The sequence below is a fragment of the Aspergillus wentii genome (genome assembly GCF_001890725.1).
Source record: "Aspergillus wentii DTO 134E9 unplaced genomic scaffold ASPWEscaffold_6, whole genome shotgun sequence".
NCBI lineage: Eukaryota > Fungi > Ascomycota > Eurotiomycetes > Eurotiales > Aspergillaceae > Aspergillus > Aspergillus wentii.
In genome coordinates, this window is record NW_024467837.1 from 2,510,969 (window position 1) to 2,530,599 (window position 19,631).

Here is a 19,631-nt window from a genome sequence, read left to right on the forward strand (position 1 = left end):
GCCCGAACGTCAATAGGATTCTAAATGCAAGATGTCGCAACATACTCGAGGTTGAACTCTACGAGTTGTGCCCCGTCACAGCCCCCCAGATATACGCCGCCCAGCTCCCAAGAGTCAACAACATCAATGCGCCAAAGCACACGGTCGAAATCCGCATGGTACGCCGCTTGTTGGTGACCAGGCTCCGTTCTCGCATGGCCTGGATGATCTCTGCCCCCGAGGTCAAGCGTCGTTTCCGAGTCCACTGCAACGGGGCGAGATTGTCGCTCACGGTCGAGCCGATCAAGAGACCCAGGCCAACGACCATGGCAGCTGCACCCAGGAAGAGGTACACCCGGACCACCCGGCGGTAGGAATCGTTATCGGCGTCTTGGAGAGCTCCGGTGATGATACGAACAATGATGCTCATCCTGTACATACACGGTAAGTGGGTTTTCAGCAAAGACTGGGCATGGATCCTTACGCGTTGTTCATGGTGACTTTCAACGCGTACGCTGAGCCAAAGACGGACTGATGCCAAAGAGTTGTGCGAATGCTATCGATCACCGAGGTTGGGCCCAGGGACATGGCGATCGCATAGATTCCAAATGCAGCGCCCGTGCCCGCCTTGGACGTAGCAAAGTTGATCAAGACCATACTCAGAAGCATCCCAGTTCCACAGGTGAACACTGCATCACGGTTAGCCAGTCTTTTTCCAGTATTACTCGGTCTCTGGCAGGAGTTTACTTACAAACAGTCGCCCGATTTCCTAGCACATCAATAAAAACCCCCAAACAAGGGACGAGGAAGAAACCTGGCGAAACGATAAGCCTGCGGAACTCCCGATGAATCGGAAACCAACATACCGGCATACTGAGACAGGGAACTGTACCATCCTGCCTTGATGGCATCGACATTGAATCGCTTCTCGGCCAGCTCCGTGGCATTTTGACTAAAGACCGAAGCAGCACTCGTTTGGAACAGGGAGAAGAGCAGAACGGCCCAGAACATCCATGGCAGCTGGAACATCTTTTGAAACTCGAACTTTTTGTTCTTCTCCGTCAGCTTTTCTTGGGTGGCCGTGTCCTGTCGTCCGCTATAGTGGCGATTGCAGTAACGGGTGAAGAACCAGAATACGGCAGTGGCTACATTGGTGAAGAGATTCATAAAGACCGAAGTCCAAAAGACCCAGGCGAAATTTCCTGTGTTCTAGAATCAAACAGTTCCAATGTCAGCATTTTTTCTTTCACACTGGAGTCTTCCTGGACGGTACATACCTTGGCAATGACATTGGCCGTGGATTTCCCAACAAATCCACCAATCTAAAGACAATCAGCCACGAGCACGAGAATATTCATAATACGACCGCAAACCTTTCCAATGGCCAGCTCGAAGCCGAGGGTAGACGCAAATCCGTTGCTGGGAGGAAACCATGAAGAGAACATCTTATACTGAGCAATCTGTGTGGCGATGTCGCCGAGCGCGAGCACGACTCGACCTCCGATCATGAATTTGAATGAGCGCACTGTTGTGGCAGCGGCAACGAGGATCGACCCGATGGTATAGACGATGTTTCCATAAACGATCATTTCTGTATTATTCATGAGGGCGTTATCCATCGTGGGATCATGGATGGCACTCACCAGCGCCTCCGACTCGATCCGTGACAATACCACTGATAAGGAGCAAGACCGTGGCCATGAAATCCTCGCTAGCTTCCAAGAGCGAGAACTGGGTGTTATCGATGTGCATTTGCTAGCAAGAAAAAGCAAAATGGTCAGTTTGCGGTGATTCAAAGGATTGCGATGATCTCAACTGGTACCTTTTTTATGGTACTCTTCATAGCCCCTGTGACACCAGAGCTCCAGTGCGAACCGAAGCTGATACACGAGATCAACAGGACTGCGAACAGCTTGGCCACCAATGGAGGTGGTTGCTTTCCATCGTCTTGCTCGGGGATGGACTGTTGGTCAGAGATGGAAGGACTGTTTGTGGTGGATGGCTCCTCCGATACCGCATGCACGACGGACTTGGAGGCTGCTTTATCTGCTTCCATTTTGCCACTTCACTTTTCAGTGATATTGAGGACAGCCGGCAAGAGATTTTTTCCAAAGCTTGAAGATCAAATCCAAGGGGGATCTGCTGTCGTATTTATGCGGACAGGATGGACTGGGAGAAAAAGAAACACGAGAAATGCTCAACGTTTTGGTGGAGCAGATCACCGATCAGATAAGCCGGTGGACTGAGGGGCATCCACCCATGCATTTTAGATTTTAATTGTGTTTAACCTAGCTTGGTTCCTTTGACGCTGGGATGGCGACACTAGACGGAATGCCGAGACAATCGGACAGAGTCCGACGGGCGTCTTCATCAGATAAGATCTGGAAGCATTCTGGAGACTCGTTTCATGACTGATGGCACTTCTCTTCCAGTTCCCTAGTTCCATGCTCTTTTGTTTACATTATTCACTCTCGGGAAAATCCATATTTGGAACTAGTCACTGGGGGGCTTCGGCATCGCAATATCTGATCTTATCACAAGCAAATACCGAAGAAACCAACAAGACACACTCTCTCCATGAAGCTGCTATGCACCCAGCCAGACCCTCGTGATCAAGAGAGATATGTTTCTCTTGGTGCCCTGAAAATGACGCTTTTTTTTTTTTTCACTTTGATCTGGATTCTCCACAGCGAGAATAAGACTGCGGGCCCTGCGCGGACACTGTCCGAATCCAAGTCTGCACTCAGTAGTCAGTACTCCTAACCCCATCAGATTGATACGGCCGTGATTGCTATACAGAGAAAAAAGCACCGGGGTGCTGGGATATATTCTATGGGGCCATCAAGTATCAGTCTGAGTGATCCCGGTTTACGGTGCTTTTTTGTGGAATTTATGGTGTTGTGCTGATGGTTGAGACTCGGAGAGAAAGACATATAATGCGCTCGGGAGAGAATAGCAGCAACTTAGATACAAGTTATTGGGTACAATGCATGATAGAATAGGACTGTAATAAAGGATTCCTACATATCAAAGCCCTTGCCATGTACACAGTCGACAGCTGAGATATTGTAGCATCATCAAGTCGCACGAATCCCGAGAACTTCAAACTCCGACGTTTCTTCAACTCCACCCGTTGAATCAATTTGTCACAACTCCAATCGACCCGCAATCGCACCCAAGACACAGAAAATTATATTATTATTTCACCTCTTCTTGATCGAGACCCGGAAGCCTGGGCGATGATTTCTGTTCGACCCGCCGTGTCGCAAGACCTCCCCTCCGCCGCCGCCGTGGCTGCGCAGGCCATGATCGACGACGAACTCTTTGCGTTTCTCTGCCCCCAACGAAGAGAGTATTACTCCGACTATCGCGATGGCTTTCTACGAAGACTCCAGATGAAGCATGCAACTCCTGGATGGGTGGTGATGGTTGCGATAAAGGACTCGCCGATCACGGGCGCAGAACTGGTTGGGTACGGTGTCTGGGAGAGGATCGGAACGGACGCGTCCGCGACGCGGTGGAGAGAGACAAAGAGTGGATGGTGGGATGGTGAGAGTCGTCATCTATGGATTGGAATTAATATAATAACTAATGGCTCGATAATTTACAGCGCTAGAGCGGATGCTCGTGAGCATCACCGACCGATTTACCTCCCGAATGTATCCCGATCGCAGCGTCGACAGCGCCCGACTTGCTCTCTACAACCAAGCCAGCGCAACAGACTGCTTCCCGTTCGATGACCATCCGGAGCTCTGGTATTTGTCCTCCCTAGCGGTCGATCCCTCCCACCAACGACAAGGCATCGGTCGGAAACTGGTCGGATGGGGACTGGAGCAGGCCAGCCGTGATCAAGTGCCCGTTGGGCTCGAGGCCAGCGCCAAAGGGACACGGCTATACGAGCAGCTGGGATTCTGCACAGTGAACGAGGGGGAACTGGTCTCGGGGATTGTGATGCGAGCGATGCTTTACAACCCAGCAAGTGAGCAAACGCCACAGCCTGCCATGAAGGATATGCGGGGAACATCAGAGTGCGGGGAACAGTCATGAATCAACAGTCGATCATTAGAGCGGATTCAAAACGCCATGATTGAATTTTGAGATTCCGCATGCGTCTCTGATGCAATGACAGCTGGGTTGTGACCACGGTAGTTGGGCGAGGCCGGTGCGGGACTGGACTGCGGGATGATGCTTTCGTCGACCACGTGCGATGTCGCATCCCATTTGACAGTTTCTAGACACTCGGATCTATTCAGAATGCTTGTTGTAGTATCCTGACACTGCCTTTCAGAGTTCAGGCATCCATGTTTCCCCGATGTGAAATGCCACCCTCTCATCATTGTTGACTCGCTGCATATAAAGTCATTCAACCCCATCGGCGATGTCTATCGCACCTCCTCTTCATACTATGATTCTGCCGGAGCATTGAGGCACTCTTGCTTTCAAATGATGGAATCAACGCAATCGTGGGATTTTGTTATCGTGGGTGGTTAGTTGGAACAGATCCTGTCTCACATTCACTACTGATTTACCTCTGCAGGTGGCCCTGCTGGATGCAATCTCGCAGCAACATTGGCTCGCTCAGACAAACGTCCTCAGGTATTACTATTAGAGGCTGAAGCAAAGAATGATGACAAATCTCTACGAGTGGATGGTCAGCGCTGGACTACCTTCTTGAATGGCGAGCTAAATTGGGGGTATAAGACTACTCCTCAGGAGCACTGCAATGGCCGAGAAATCGACTATTCACGGGGAAAAGTATTGGGCGGCAGCAGCGCCATTAATTTCGGTTTCTACACTGTGGGCGCTCGCGACGACTATGACCAGTGGGCAGCCATTGTGGGAGATGAAACTTTCCGGTGGGATCGCATGAAGGCTCGATTTAAGAAGCTGGAAAATTTCAATGGAGTCATCCCGAATACCAAAAATGCCAAATACGCGACGCCAAAACCAGCAGACCACGGTTCTCAGGGAAATCTTCGAGTGGGATATGCGAATGAATGGGAACAGGACCTGCCGCTCATGATGGATATCTTCGAACAAGCAGGTCTCGCTCGCAATCCAGATCACAATTCGGGTGACCCGATTGGAATGGCCTTGGTAATCAATTCCGCTCACCAGGGCCAAAGAACCACTGCAGCTGATCTGCTACTCGGCGCCCCGGACAATTTGACTGTCATCACAGAAGCACCAGTTCAGCGAGTGCTGCTTCAGGGAAAGAAGGCAATCGGTGTGGAGTCTCGGGGGAAGCAATGTTCGTTTTTGCCTTTTACCTTTCTGCTCTTTGAATATCTGAGACCAGATGCTGATACCTGCAGACATCGCCAACCAAGAAGTTATTTTGACCACCGGCGCTCAAGATACGCCCAAGATTCTCATGCATTCGGGAATTGGTCCAGCAGATCAGCTAAGAGAATTCCACATTCCCGTCGTGCAGAACCTGCCAGCTATTGGCCAAGGACTCCGAGACCATTTCTTCGTTCCCTTATGTTTCCAGCGCAAGCCTGAGACCAATGACCGAAACGCCTTCTTCCGTAACCCAGCTGCAATGGATGCCGCTTTAGAGCAGTGGAAGAAAGACAGAACTGGCCCTTGGACGCGGCACTCGTGTCAACTTGGCGCAGGTTGGCTCAAATCGGATCGCGTTACGGCGTCGACCGAGTTCAAGGCACTGCCACTGGCAGAGCAGGATTTTTTGCAGCGGGAAACCGTGCCACACTATGAACTTGTGACTCACTTTCCACTGCACCTCATCTTTCCTGAAGCTGTCCCGGACTATAGCTATGTATGTCTGTCGGTCTTTTTGATGAATGAGCAGTCAAATGGTGAAGTGCGCTTGCAGTCGTCCAACCCAGACGATCCTCTTCTTTTTGACCCGAAGTTTTTGTCTCACCCATTCGATCGTCGAGCTTGTATTGAGATTTACCGACACGTTCTAGAAATATCCAAACACCCTGCTTTCAGCAAAGACACTGTATCGACACTCATCGCCCCAGCCTCGGAATCAGACGAGGATATTCTCGAGTTTTGGAAGAACAACCTGGCATCGGGCTGGCACATGATGGGAACGGCCAAAATGGGGAAACCGGGTGATATTGATGCGGCGGTAGACAAGCGATTCCGAGTGTTTGGCATAGATAACCTTCGGGTCGCCGACTTGAGCGTTGTGCCGGTGTTGACTAACAACCACACCCAGGCTACTGCTTATGTGACAGGAGCGACGTGCGCAGATATTCTCATTCGGGAGTACGATCTCAACATGGCACAGCGACCGTGATGCTGTGATGGCGATTTTGGGTTTTTTGATTGTACATATGATTTATGACTGTCATTGATGAATACGACTTGCAACTTTTGGCATTCGAATTTCCTTTTTCCTTTCCTGCTTTTCTTTCGGTATATGCAATGATAGAATCGTGGATCCCCATCATATGAAGATAATTTGATTCTACTTCGGGCACGAGAGATGACGCTCAAACGGACATGAAAAGAAACCATGACAATAGAAGTACAAGATAAGAGGCCAGAAGGTGTGCTGGCGACAAGATGGACCAAACAGAAGGGCGAATGGCTTTCAGCGATGCTCCACCGTACCCACTGGATCCCGAATCCACTTGGCCATGAGAATCCGAGTATACGAGAATGCGAGAATACGAGCAGAAATTCCCCTATTTCCCCGCGTCGTGTTCGCATAGTGGCTGTTGTTTTTCGTGTTCGTATTTCTGATCGGGTTTGGATGAAGATTCTAATAATAATTTAGAATTACCACGAGGCAGAAAATTCTTATCTCGATTGATTTAAATGGAGACCGTTTACCACAAGACCCATCATGGTTTCATTCTTCTTCTCAGCACCTCCATCATGGCCGATTCCCAGGATGCCAGCAGCTTTGTCCTCTACCGATATACCCCCTCCGTCCCTGCTGCTGCCATCTTCGTCGCCTGTTTTGCGATTTTGACCGTTTTACATTCGATTCGGCTGTATCGAAATCGGACTTGGTTTTTTATCGCGTTTGTCATTGGCCTCATCTGTACGTTGCATTGCATCTGCACATCCGAGTCATGCTAACAGTTCAGTCGAACTTGCCGGATATGTTGCACGCATTTTCTCCCACCACGACAAGAACGCCTTAGGGCCGTATATAGTCCAAACGATGCTCATCCTTGTCGCGCCTCCTGTTTTCGCCGCCTCGATATACATGACGCTCGGAAGGGTCATTGTGCAGCTTCACGCGGAAAATGCTTCCATTATTCGGGTGAAATGGCTGACCAAGATCTTCGTGCTGGGTGATGTGATATCCTTTCTTATGCAGTGCTCAGGTATTTCTCCCGGTTATTTTGCTGCCGCTTCCACATGCTCATTCGTACAGGGGGTGGGTACATGGCAGCAGGTTCGGTGAATGCGATGCAGATAGGCGAGTACGTCGTCATCGGTGGATTAGCGGTGCAACTCCTCTTCTTCAGCTTCTTCGTCTTTGTTGCATCTCTGTTTCATTACCGAGTCAAGAAGAATCCGAAATATATGGTTACACAAGATACCTCACGACCCGGTGCATTTCCCCATTCCGTGAGCTGGGAGTCAGTGATGTGGGCACTGTACGTTGCGTGTGTGCTTATCTTGATCCGATCAATCTTTCGTGTCGTGGAGTTTGTGCAGGGCAACGACGGATTCATCATGAAGCGGGAGTATCTGCTGTACATCTTCGATGCGCTACTGATGGCCCTTACGGGTATCGTCTTGGTGGTAGTATTTCCCGGAGCATATCTAGAAGCTGGTGCTAGGAATAAGACAGACAGTGAAATGCAACTGTCGCCGACGGAGGATTCTGAAGTGATGCAGAATCAAAAATGATACATGATTTTATGAGACGGAGTATGGAGTACGGAATGGATTGCAATTACTTGGATATCATGATGAACAGTGGCAGTTGCAACTGAATTTGACGGTGTTTAGAGTAGTATCTTGGCATCACTAGCAATGCCTATTGTTATTGACGCTTTTTTATTTTTTTATCCAGCCAGAAGAAAGCAGCACCACATGAAATTCAATTCAACTAAACGTAAAGTAGTAGTTGAGACCTTCCCTCTCCGTATTCAAAGTGCAGCTTTAGATGCACTAAAAATCGATTGATTCTAATGTGAAGAGTAAGATTCTACTGAGCATCTATCGTGACTTGTACAATAAAGGATCAGAAAACCCAAAGTATATTCCTGGTGGACTTTGTCGACGAGCATATCTGCCTCTATCACGTGCATGTATGACTCAGCACGCAATACGAACACGAGGCTTCATCGCGAACTCGAATCCCATAAGGCAAACAAAGCAACCATCATTCTCTTCTCGTATGCGTATGCACAAATGTCCCCATCTCCGCACTCTCCAGCCACTCCGGATTCCAATTCCACCCCGCGTGTCCGGCTCAAGTCCCGAGCCAGTCACACCAAGTCCCGCAATGGCTGTCAGACCTGTAAAGCCCGCCGCGTGAAGGTATGTTCTCCTCCAAGACGGTTATTCGTTTGAAACCAACTTCGCAAAGTGTGACGAAGTCCGTCCAATCTGTGGTGCATGTTCCCTCCGAGGCGATCGGTGCGAGTTTCTCAGCCAAACCAGAAATCCTCCACGCAGGCAAGCACCTCGGAAGAAAACACCCACCGCGGAGCAAGGCAGATCCTCTCATCCGAACAGAGCTTATCGAGAAGCTTCATTACATGATGAATCCGTTCCATGGTCTACAGGACCCGTTGAACATCCGACATCGATCCCGTTGCGACCTCTGGAGTTTAGTAGGACGGTTGTCTCACGACCGCCACAGCATCACGAGGGGCTAAACATGCTTGATCTGCGACTGCTACAGCATTTCATCTTGCGTCTTTCACATCGCATGTCGCTGAATCCGACCAAAACTTTGGTCTGGGAAAAGGTCATACCGGAAATTGCGGCGACGAACGAGTTCCTGATGCATCTGGTACTGGCATTGGCGGGCCTGGATCTGCTTTCAGAAGACCAAACAACAAAGGAACGTGCGTGCGAACATCCAAACTGGCCTACTAACTCACAGAGATGGACAGATTCAACATCAAACTCTCAATCTCCGAGCGAAGAGAACGGCCCGGCTGGGGTTGAGTCGTCCGGCTCGAGTAACGCCGTGGATTTGGAGACGGTGATCGAGTATCATCAACGGGGATTACAAGGATTCAGAGAGCAGCTGGCAGTCATGTCTGTTGCCAATGCAGAAGCAATGTTTGCCGGATCTCTCTTGATCGTAGCCTTTGCTTTTGGTTCCCTCCGTATACACGGCTTAAACCCGCCTGGTATATCTGATGAAAGTTCAGGATTCTTACCGCCTCAACAAAAGAAGCCCCGGCTGGATTGGATATACCTTGTTCGTGGTGTAACGTCGATTGTCCACGAGCACTGGAGATTTTTGCGCATGGGCCGACTGCGCGCGATATTCAACTTCAACAACAACCGTGATTCCTGGAAGGAGATCCCCGAAGACTTGGCATCAACACCAGTTCCACCGCGATGTCACTGCTCCAAATATTTGACCCGTTTTGCCAGTGGAGCACAACAGGCTTTGTCGAATCTGCGTACGTTTTCCAACACTCTGAAGCTGGCCGTTGCTCCGGAATCCCCCGAAAAAGAGATGGCCGAGCCCGGCAGGCCGATGACGCCCAGTGATATTCTTCGAGAGCAGAGCCATGCGCTTGAGATAGTGGAAGAGAACTACATGCGTATTATGTTTGTGTTGCAGTTTGCAACCAGTCCACAAACGCGGACGGACCGGATGGATGTGCAGGCGGACATTGAAGATGCGCTGGTGATGGCCTGGCCGCAGACGCTTTCGTACAATTTTGTTCGCTCCATGGAGCTCGAGCAAGACGAGTTTGGCGTAGTTCAGGGTTATTCCTTTACAATTCTGGCTCATTTATATTTGATTATTACTTTGCTCGAAGACGTGTGGTACGCCGTGGAGAGCTTTCGACACGAGATTATAAAGATCAACACATTGGTCCAGAGCTTGGGTGATAGTCAATTGGTGTCGCTAATGAAGTGGCCGATGGAAGTGATTTCATGAGTATTACGATGCAAATATATTACAGTTATCGTTGCATCATTAACTATTGACAATAATATTCAACCCACGCAGGGCTTTTAGTAGATATAGCGGAAATTCAAGTTCTCCTGGTCAGTGATATCGTCAAAGGCGTGATCGAGGTTGGGATCGGCAGTGTCCAGGCCTCTGGCCCGGAGAATTTCATCCTTCTTGTCATTCTGACGCTTGAGATAGAAGCGCAAGAAGATGACGCAGCAGGTCATGACAGCGTAGCAGCCCAGGTGGACACCAAAGGCGATGAGGTAGCGAGGGGCGTCCCACGAGAGAAAGACTTGAGGACCTGTGCTTGTCAGATAAAGTGATATAGCCGATGGACGAATGAACATACCAATGGCATTTCCTACGGCCCAGGAGATAAAAGTGGCTGCGACGACTGTCGACTTTTTCGTGGCACCGGCGATATTCCGCGAGACCATGGACAGCGCGAGATTCTGCGCAGACCAGAAGGAGAGTGTGATATAGTAACTGACGAGTAGGCCGGCTTTGGTGGACAGGCTGTGATTCTCAACCGTCATGAGGACAATGGTTCCGATAAAAGATCTATTTTCTGTCAGCAGGAATCGAGATGGAGGAGGGAAGAACATACGGAATGATGAAGCCCAACATGACGAGGATATTCTGTCCGGTCCTCTTGACCAGCCAGGCCGAGGTCAGCAGGACGATGATGATGTAGAAGCCCAGCACCATGGCCAACAGCTGGGTCTGCAGGACGGTAAAGTCGAATCCGGTGATGATGATATTGGCAAAAGCACCCAGTCCACTGGTGGGCAGCGTCGTAAACACCTGGACGGCACAATAACACCACATCTGAGGATCACGAAAGGCTTCCCACATCTGGTATGCGCGGAAGGTCTTGTTCTGCAAGCCGGTCTGGTTGGCACGCACTCGTTCGACCATCAGATGCTTGTCCTCTTCGTTGAAGCATTTGGCACGCATGGGAGAATCGGGCATCCAGAAGATGACGAAAAGACCCCAAAGCACCGACAGACAGCCGTATGCGATGAAGAGAGCCTGCCACGAGTAGATGGCACGGCCCTGGATGAGACTGAAGCAGTAGGCGAGCAACCCACCGACGATCTGCTGGCCACCGTTCATCATGTACCTGAAGCCTTTAGCAGAGACCGCGTGGATGGAGCGGAATACTCACCAGTAGGTCACCGTGGCCGCCTGTTCCTCTCGTTTATACCACATGCCCGACATCAACACAAAAGAAGGTTGGCAACACGCCTCGAAGATACCCAACAGGATGCGGACGACGATGAGACTGGCAAAGTTCTTGCAGACAGAGTGCAGGGCCAGAACAGCGCCCCAGAGAATGATGTTGACACCGAGATATTTGGCGATGGGAACGCGTTGGATGATCCAGTTGGTTGGATATTCGACGACGAGGACGGCGATGTAGATGCAAGTTGTGAGCCACGAGTACTAGATGGTCAGTTTCGAACGCTTGGAAGATACGGTGATAAGCTTACCTGCTGTCCCACCAAGCCCGTATCTTCAGGCAATCCCATGATGGAGGAGAAAGACAGGGTGCCCTTGTCGAGTGCCTGCAGGAAATACGTAAATATCATGATGACCAGCACACGACGGTCAATCATGCGTCGCAGCCGTCGACTGGTGGCATCGTCGACCTCGACTCGCCCTCGCGTGGCATATTCCTGCACTTCCTGGTCGACCCGTGTTGAGTCGGCCAAGTCTGGCTTGTCCAGCTTGTCGCTGGGCGAGAGCACCCGTTCGACATGGGCAGCATCGTCCTTGTCCATTTCGGCTTGATTCGAATCGTCTGTCCTGGAGAATGACGGATGGATGCCAGCAAAGACGCAGAAGTGCCTTTTATGCCCCGTCTCCCCTCCCCTCTCGCCTGATATCCCAACTTCTGCACTTCCCCGGCTTTTCCCCATCTTTTTCCCCACGCGTCGGCTTGCGGGGGAGAACTGCCCGAGGTGGCTGACGGCGGCCAATCCCGGCCCTCGTCGGCGCTGGATGGCCCGAGCCACGCGGGGAAGCCCATCGAGTTCTTCCGCGTATCAAATCCTCATTAACCCGCCGTTTCGCTCGAGAAGCAGGAAAGAAACAAAGCACAATCATGTCTTCCAAACCCCCCTCCCCCCAGATCCACGACGCCATCAATCTTCTCATCTCCAATCTGGTCAACATCGAAGATGCCACCGGCCAGTTCCTCCTGCGTCTGGACGATGGCCGTGTGATCGACACCAAATGCTGGAAGGGCTGGGAGTGGACGCACGGCATTGGCCTGTATGGCGTGTGGAAATACTACGAAATGACCGGCGATCCCAAACTGCTCCAAATCATCGAGGACTGGTTTGCAGCCCGGTTTGCCGAAGGAGGCACCACCAAGAACATCAACACCATGGCCGTCTTTCTGACGCTGGCATATGTCTACGAGAAGACGGGCAACGTGACTTATCTTCCCTGGCTGGACGCATGGGCGGAATGGGCGATGCATGATCTGCCACGTACTCGGTACGGAGGCATGCAGCACGCCACGTATGTGACGGAGAATTATCAGCAGCTGTGGGACGACACGCTAATGATGACCGTCATGCCCTTGGCCAAGATTGGTCGTTTGCTCAACCGCCCCGAGTACATTGCCGAGGCGAAGCGGCAGTTCCTCGTGCACATCAAGTATCTGTTCGATACCCGGACGGGCCTCTTCTACCACGGCTGGACCTTTGAAGACGGCGGGCACAACTTTGCTAACGCTCGCTGGGCCCGGGGCAACAGCTGGGTGACCATCGTCATCCCCGAGATCATCGAGCTGCTCGAGTTGGAACCCACCGATCCGATCCGAGTCCACCTCATCGACACCCTCGAGACTCAGTGTCAAGCGTTGCAACGAATGCAGGCGTCATCTGGCTTCTGGCACACCCTTCTCGATCATCCCGACTCGTATGTCGAGGCATCCGCAACAGCAGGGTTTGCATACGGAATCCTCAAAGCAGTTCGCAAGCGATATATCGGAGCACAGTATCGAGCTGTGGCAGAATCAGCCATCACAGCAGTGTTGGGAGCTGTGGATGAGAAGGGAGAGCTGCAGAATACCAGCTTTGGCACAGGGATGGGCGATAGTCTGGAGTTTTACAAGAAGATTCCATTGACAGCAATGCCGTATGGACAGGCTATGGCTATCATGGCTTTGGGCGAGTATTTGCGGACATATCTATAGATAGACGATAGAATATACAATTGGCATCCCTCACGACATATTATCTCACCAGAGCTTTATTCTCGATCAAACCTCTTTGCAATTCCTTCGTACCCTTCAACTCCGGCATGCCGTCCAGAATCTATGCGAGTCCGGGAGACACACGAATTGTATTCTCCCGTAATAGCTGGTCGAAGAGCAACGCCTCATCCCGTCGAGGATCCCATCCACCAACGTAGACGATTGCCCGTTGACCCAGATTGACGTGTGCAGGACAGACAGACGATTGTCTTTGGGAAGAGCACCGTACTTTGCTGGCCAGAATTGGATCCAACGAGAGAAGATGCATATCGGCAAAGTACTCGATGGATTGGGGATGGCTGTCGGCCAGACTTCTGCATCCAGCCACGCCAACAAAGAGACGAATGCATGGAGTACGATGAGAGACCAAACGGATGAAACGAAATCGGAAGCCAATCTAATCTAATCGCGATTATCTGATCAAATGCGTGGGCCAGTCGATTTTCCTGATCGGGACGAATCCTCCGAGTGCCAAGCCCCTCATTGGCCAATCAGATGCTGTTCGTTTCAGACTCAACGAGGTAAAAGGACAGTATCTCACGCAAATTAGAAACCCACCAGAAAAGTAAACCAAATTTATTACTGGTCACTCAGTACATCGTATCGATGAAAGTTGCACCACTTCAGCAAGGACACTCTTGCAGGGCTTCCATTTGGCGGTTCCAATTGGCCTCGGTAACGGCTTCGTGGCACAGCCCACCTCATGTATCGTTCTCGAAGGAGAACTACCCGATGCCCCGATGAAGGGCTTGGCATATGTCGTCTCCTTGCCTTTCGATAAGCCTGTGCAACAAGCAGAAGACACGCAGTCATCGAGATTGAAGAGTGCTGCCTTGTCGAGAATTGCCACTTGCTTATTTCACTCTCATGCATACACCGATCGACAAGTGAAAAGCAGTGGTGCTGTGATACGCAATCCCATGTAATTCCGGTTCAGGCAAATAACCAGCATTGCTAACAGCCAGTGTTGATTCACTGTAGAGTGATCGTAATATATTGTCGAGACCGTGCTGTGGTGGACGCTGTGGCATCGGTGCGGTAACACAAACTGCAGATACCATCATCAATATGCTTTGGCCACACGAGATGCTGCTTCCAGTTTTTTTTTTTTTTTTTTTCCTCAAGCAATCCGTTCATTCCTGGCGTCATCACACAATATGGAATCGGAATGGCATGGAATTCTGACTGGACAACAAAGGTCTTCGATCCTCGATGTCCCTTTCCAGTGATCACGGCAGATGCGTATTCTGTTTTACAACTCCAATGTACAATCAGGGAAGGGGGGCACTAAGACCAGAAATCCGACATTGGTTCACATGGTGTACTTTGAGCGTACATAAGGATTCATCCTTTCCCACTCACTGAAAAGAATCAAACGAGCTTTTTCTCTCCAGACATGGCACCGACTTCTTTGTCTATTTCTGATTCAGTTCCTGCTATGCAGTGGGCACTTGTGCCCAAAAGAAGCTCTGGGAGCAGCATAAAACCCGAGTACATCCAGATACCAGTCCCAGCAATCGCAGCCGATGATGTTCTTGTCCAGATCAAGTTTTCCGGTGTTTGCTATCAACACTCTGAGACATGGAAAGGTACGATACTCTTTTTAATATAAGACAGCACACTGACAAGACAATAAGATGAAGCCTGGACCAAGACGCATCCCATCGGTATGGGAGTGGGATCTTTTGGCAACCTGCCTTTACTGACGCTGTCCAGGTGGCCACGAAGGAACCGGTCTGGTCGTGGCAGTCGGAGAGAATGTCGACAATCTAGCCGTGGCAGATCGAGTGGGGGTTCAGGTAATCTTCTATTTCGTCATTCATTCTAATGCTAATGCCTCATCCAGTGGGCTAATCAATCCTGTGGCAACTGCGATTTCTGCCACAGCGGATGTGAGCCGCTTTGCCCTGATGCTCGCTTCTCAGGATACACGGTGGATGGGACCTTTCAGCAATACGCTGTATGCAAGGCTACCCACGTCGTCAGAATTCCTGATGATGTTGCGTTGGATGAAGCTGCTTCGGTGAGTTTATTTCGGTTGAGTGAACAGCGTCGTTAATAATGCTTTCCAGATACTTTGCTCCAGTGGCACCGTTTACAAAGCTCTCAAGGAGAGCAATGCCCAGCCGGGCCAGATTGTCGGTAAGTTATTGATCCATCCTTCCAGTTTGCCTGTCTAACATTGAAAGCCATCGCCGGTCAAGGAGGCTTGACTTCGTTCGCTTGTCAGCTTGCCAAGGCATGTGGATTTCGAGTACTCGCCTTGGCCAACGAAGCCAACGTGACGGCGATGAAGCTGCTAGGAGTGGCCTTCTTTGTCGACTGTCTCTCTCCAGACGTTGTTTCGGAGGTGAAGTCAGTCACCGGTGGAGGTCCCCATGCTACGTTGGTTGTCACGGCAGAAGAGACATTATTCCATCAAGCAATTCAGTTTGTTCGGCCAAGAGGGACTGTCGTTGCAGTGGGTGTTCCTGCTGGCGGTATCCAGACAGATCTTTTCGTGCCGATGATGCGCATGGTCAACATCAAAGGCTCGTGTGTTGCCAACAGCAGCGAAACAGCAGAGGCACTCGGGGTCGTCACCCAAGCCAAATTGAACATTCCACATCGCGTTTTGGAGTTGCAGGATCTTCCTGGTATTCATGAATTAATAGACAAAGGTATGCGGCTTGACTCGATTGTGATCGTAGACTGACTCGGCAGGCGAATTGCAAGAACGAGTGGTTCTCAGTCTTCCTGAACCTCACCAAGACGATCCATCAGACGGTGCCTTTGCCTTGTCCCCCAGAGTGCCTGAGTTCAGTCAGAGCCAGTACAATATCGGAACATATCTCGCATACCGACTGGAAGAGCTGGGGATCCGAGATTACTTTGTGGTTCCGGGTAAGTTCCGATCCCTTCATTACCGTCCTCACTGACGCCAAATTAGGCGACTTCAATTTGATCCTTCTCGACCAGATACTCAAGAGCGAGTACCTGCGCATGGTGGGTTGCTGCAACGAACTTAATGCCGGATACGCCGCTGATGGATACGCCCGGTCCTCGCCGACACGCGTGGCCGTCGTGATGGTTACATTCATGGTCGGTAGTCTCTCTGTCGTGAATGCCATTGCCGGGGCCTACTCGGATCGCCTGCGCGTAGTGGTGGTCTGCAGCTGCCCCAAGTCCATCACATTTGGTCAGAATCGAGTAATTCACCACACCCTCGGCGTCCCAGACCGAGACCAGTCACTGCGGATGTACCGAGAAGTTACCACGGCCTCTGTTCGGCTGAGTCGTGACCAAAAGAGTGCTCGCCAAACGCTTGACCAAACGCTGGTGCAATGTGTCGAAAACTCGTTGCCGGTGTATATCGAAATCCCTGCAGATATTTCCGAAATGCCCTGCGATTCACCACAGCCATTGGCATTTCAACGTCCCGACTTGGCTCCTGCGAATCAGCTTCAAGAAGCAATCCACGCCGTGACCGATGCGTGGAACTCGGCTCACAGACCCGTTGTCTTGATCGGCGCACTGGCACGATCCGTCCTTCCCGAAACACTCGTGGCCGTGCTAGACAAACTCGGCTGCGCTGTCTTTTGCCAACCAGATGCAAAGTCACTGGTTCCTGAGAATTATCCTCAGTTTGCTGGCACTTTCTGGTCGAAGGCGTTGGAGCCGGCGTTGTGTGGGGAGACGGTAATGAACTCGGACTTGTGGGTGGTGATCGGTGGACGGTGGAGTGACTATCACACACTGGGAGACACGCTGGATATTTCCAAAGAGTCATATCGAGTGTTGGACCTGCAGGATGAGTACATCCAGGCCCCCGAGTCTCACATCATTCAAGGCATCCCGCTGGCCCAGGCACTCACAGCGCTGGTCAAGTCGGACATCAAGAAGAAACCCATCGCCATGGAATTGACTAAGCAGGAATCTCATCCAATGTCCATGAATAATACGACATTGACCGTGGCTAGCATTCTCAGTGGCATCGAGCACCTGCTCCGACCACAGGATACGTTGATTGCCGAAACGGGAGACAGCTGGTTCAACGCTCAACGTATTCGACTGCCGCATGGAACCGACTTTCAGATGCAGATGATTTACGGCTCGATTGGATGGAGCTTGCCGGCGACAATGGGCAGCCAATTGGCCCGGCCAGATGGGCGAACAGTGTTGATGATCGGGGATGGCAGCTTTCAGATGACGGCGCAGGAAGTGAGCACGATGATCCGGATGCGGATGAACGCGGTGGTGTTTATCTTCAACAACCTGGGCTATGGAATCGAGGTATGTGCATCATCTCAATCAAAGAGGGTCTTTCTGACCAAGCAGACGGCCATCCATGAGGGTCCGTACAACTACATCAGCAACTGGAACTACGCCGCGTTCACGTCCAGCCTGAGCGGCGTGTTCCACACTCAGGATCTCGACAATCCGTACTTGTCCAGCGCCGAGAAGCAGAAGGAGATGGACCCATCCGTGTTTGCAATGCAGATCAAGACCCACGGCGAACTGTTGGTGGCGTTGAATCGCGTCCAGCGCGAGCCGGAAAAACTGGCGATCCTCGAATGTTGCATCGAGCCGAAGGACATCAGCGACTTGTTGGTTCGCTTTGGTTCTGCCGTGGGGAAGAAGCATTGATGCATTTGGATGATGAGCGGATAGAATAGAATAGATTGCAGTCGATTCAATGCGATGTTCCGTTTGTGTTATTCAGATCCTTTCTTATCTCGCACATCGGCGGTCTCCGAAGAGACATATATATCGAATCGCACCCCATCAAGACAACCAGTATCATCCTCGCAATGCTGTACACTCACGCCACCATCATCACCGTCGATGCCTCTCGTCGCATCGTCGAGGACGGTGCTATCCGTGTCCAGAATGACTCCATCGCAGACATCGGCAAAACTGACCGTCTTCGCAGCCAATACCCCGCAGACGAGGAATACAGCCTCGATGGCCGCATCGTCATCCCCGGCCTCATCTCGACGCACATGCACACGGCCCAGACGCTGTTGCGGGGAGCAGCAGACGATCTCGAACTGGTTTCGTGGCTCTGCGAACGCATCTGGGTGCTGCAGGGCAACTTCACCGCAGATGATGGCTATGCTGCCGCACGCTTGAGTATCGGCGAGATGCTGAAGTCGGGGACGACTTGTTTCCTGGAGAGCATGGTATGCATCGCACTTCTCCACAGATGAAGTGATATTGACGAGACAGTTTGCCGATCGATACGGCTTCGACGGTCTCTGCCAGGCCGTGGAAGAAAGCGGCATCCGTGGCTGTCTGGGCAAGATCGTCATGGACATTGCCCGTTACGCGCAAGATGATGCCTGGGCGATGCATCCGGGACTCGTCGAGAACCGTGAAACGTCGCTGCTGGGGGCGTTGAGCATGTGGGAGAAATGGAACGGACAGGCAAACGACCGCATCCGCGTGTGGTTTGGAGCTCGCACTCCAGGCGGGTATTTTTGCATCTCTTGATCCCATCAGCATCGATGAATCTGACCAGATAGTGTCTCGGACGCATTGTATCGCGAAATGACCGCTTTGTCGCGCGCGAACAACATCCCCATCACGATGCACTGCGCCGAAGTGCAGGCCGACCGCGATTTCTTCGCCTCGGTCGGCCATTCGCCCATGTCGTACTGCGACGCAGTGGGTTTGCTCTCGCCATCCACCGTGCTGGCCCATATGGTGCATCTCGACGACACCGATATTGCCACATTATCAGCTTCAGGCACGCATGTCGCTCACTGTCCGACTTCCAACGCCAAATTGGCCCCGGGGATCTGTCGAGTCCCCGATTTGCTGACAGCAGGAGTCAATGTCGGGCTGGGAACCGACGGTGCTCCGTGCAACAATACCTGCGATCTCCTCCAGGAGATGAAGCTGGCAGGCATCATCCACAAGAGTATTGCTTACGATCCCACGGCCGTTCCTGCCGAGTCGGTGCTGGAGATGGCTACGATCAACGGTGCGAAAGCGCTGGGACTGGCTGACCGGATTGGCAGTTTGGAGATTGGAAAGAAGGCCGACTTTGTGGCGATCGATGTCCGGAAAATTCACTCGCAGCCGTGGTTCAACCCGGTGAGTGCTATTGTGTATACTGCTACAGGCCGCAATGTCGACGTGGTGGTCGTCGACGGCCAGATGGTGGTCCGAGACGGGCAACTCTTGACGATGAACGAACAGGAGATTGTGGAAGAGGCAAAGATACGAAGCCGGCAAGTAGTGATCAGAGCCGGTTTGCAGGATACGATCAAGCCTCGATGGCCAGTGGAATAAACAGATTATCATAGA

At 51.4% G+C, this 19,631-nt stretch overlaps 7 protein-coding genes across 7 annotated transcripts; 5 read left to right on the plus strand and 2 right to left on the minus strand.

Moving 5' to 3' along the window:
* Positions 1–58: 58 nt before the first annotated feature.
* ASPWEDRAFT_116403 (putative MFS transporter) lies at positions 59–2,035 on the minus strand (the record flags this gene model as incomplete). Its single annotated transcript, XM_040828655.1, has 8 exons — positions 59–410; positions 464–668; positions 731–793; positions 846–1,188; positions 1,257–1,301; positions 1,353–1,570; positions 1,623–1,734; positions 1,802–2,035. The coding sequence occupies 8 exons, from the start codon at positions 2,033–2,035 to the stop codon at positions 59–61; spliced, it is 1,572 nt and encodes a 523-aa protein (XP_040687278.1).
* Positions 2,036–4,422: 2,387 nt separating this feature from the next.
* ASPWEDRAFT_114784 (GMC family oxidoreductase) lies at positions 4,423–6,253 on the plus strand (the record flags this gene model as incomplete). The annotated part of the gene is made up of 3 exons (XM_040828523.1): positions 4,423–4,465; positions 4,517–5,230; positions 5,295–6,253. 3 exons carry the CDS (start codon positions 4,423–4,425, stop codon positions 6,251–6,253), a joined length of 1,716 nt encoding a protein of 571 aa, XP_040687279.1.
* Positions 6,254–6,622: 369 nt separating this feature from the next.
* Positions 6,623–10,054, plus strand: ASPWEDRAFT_160490 (uncharacterized protein; the record flags this gene model as incomplete). The annotated part of the gene is made up of 7 exons (XM_040829796.1): positions 6,623–6,688; positions 6,737–7,006; positions 7,053–7,295; positions 7,346–7,771; positions 8,300–8,463; positions 8,513–8,996; positions 9,045–10,054. Exons 2-7 carry the CDS (start codon positions 6,778–6,780, stop codon positions 10,052–10,054), a joined length of 2,556 nt encoding a protein of 851 aa, XP_040687280.1. The 5' UTR covers positions 6,623–6,688; positions 6,737–6,777.
* Positions 10,055–10,131: 77 nt separating this feature from the next.
* Positions 10,132–11,850, minus strand: ASPWEDRAFT_87366 (putative 2-ketogluconate transporter; the record flags this gene model as incomplete). Its single annotated transcript, XM_040839578.1, has 5 exons — positions 10,132–10,373; positions 10,422–10,633; positions 10,680–11,195; positions 11,241–11,518; positions 11,566–11,850. Coding segments are annotated over 5 exons (1,533 nt in total), but the record flags the coding sequence as incomplete, so codon positions are not given.
* Positions 11,851–12,179: 329 nt separating this feature from the next.
* ASPWEDRAFT_53506 (glycoside hydrolase family 88/105 protein) lies at positions 12,180–13,280 on the plus strand (the record flags this gene model as incomplete). Its single annotated transcript, XM_040837895.1, has 1 exon — positions 12,180–13,280. The coding sequence occupies one exon, from the start codon at positions 12,180–12,182 to the stop codon at positions 13,278–13,280; it is 1,101 nt and encodes a 366-aa protein (XP_040687282.1).
* A 1,456-nt stretch (positions 13,281–14,736) lies between these two features.
* On the plus strand, positions 14,737–17,966 carry ASPWEDRAFT_185948 (uncharacterized protein; the record flags this gene model as incomplete). Its single annotated transcript, XM_040832108.1, has 9 exons — positions 14,737–14,929; positions 14,978–15,007; positions 15,057–15,139; positions 15,187–15,363; positions 15,413–15,482; positions 15,530–16,000; positions 16,044–16,223; positions 16,270–17,612; positions 17,658–17,966. The coding sequence occupies 9 exons, from the start codon at positions 14,737–14,739 to the stop codon at positions 17,964–17,966; spliced, it is 2,856 nt and encodes a 951-aa protein (XP_040687283.1).
* A 164-nt stretch (positions 17,967–18,130) lies between these two features.
* Positions 18,131–19,616, plus strand: ASPWEDRAFT_116185 (amidohydrolase; the record flags this gene model as incomplete). Its single annotated transcript, XM_040828640.1, has 3 exons — positions 18,131–18,502; positions 18,549–18,793; positions 18,845–19,616. 3 exons carry the CDS (start codon positions 18,131–18,133, stop codon positions 19,614–19,616), a joined length of 1,389 nt encoding a protein of 462 aa, XP_040687284.1.
* Between the last annotated feature and the right edge of the window lie 15 nt (positions 19,617–19,631).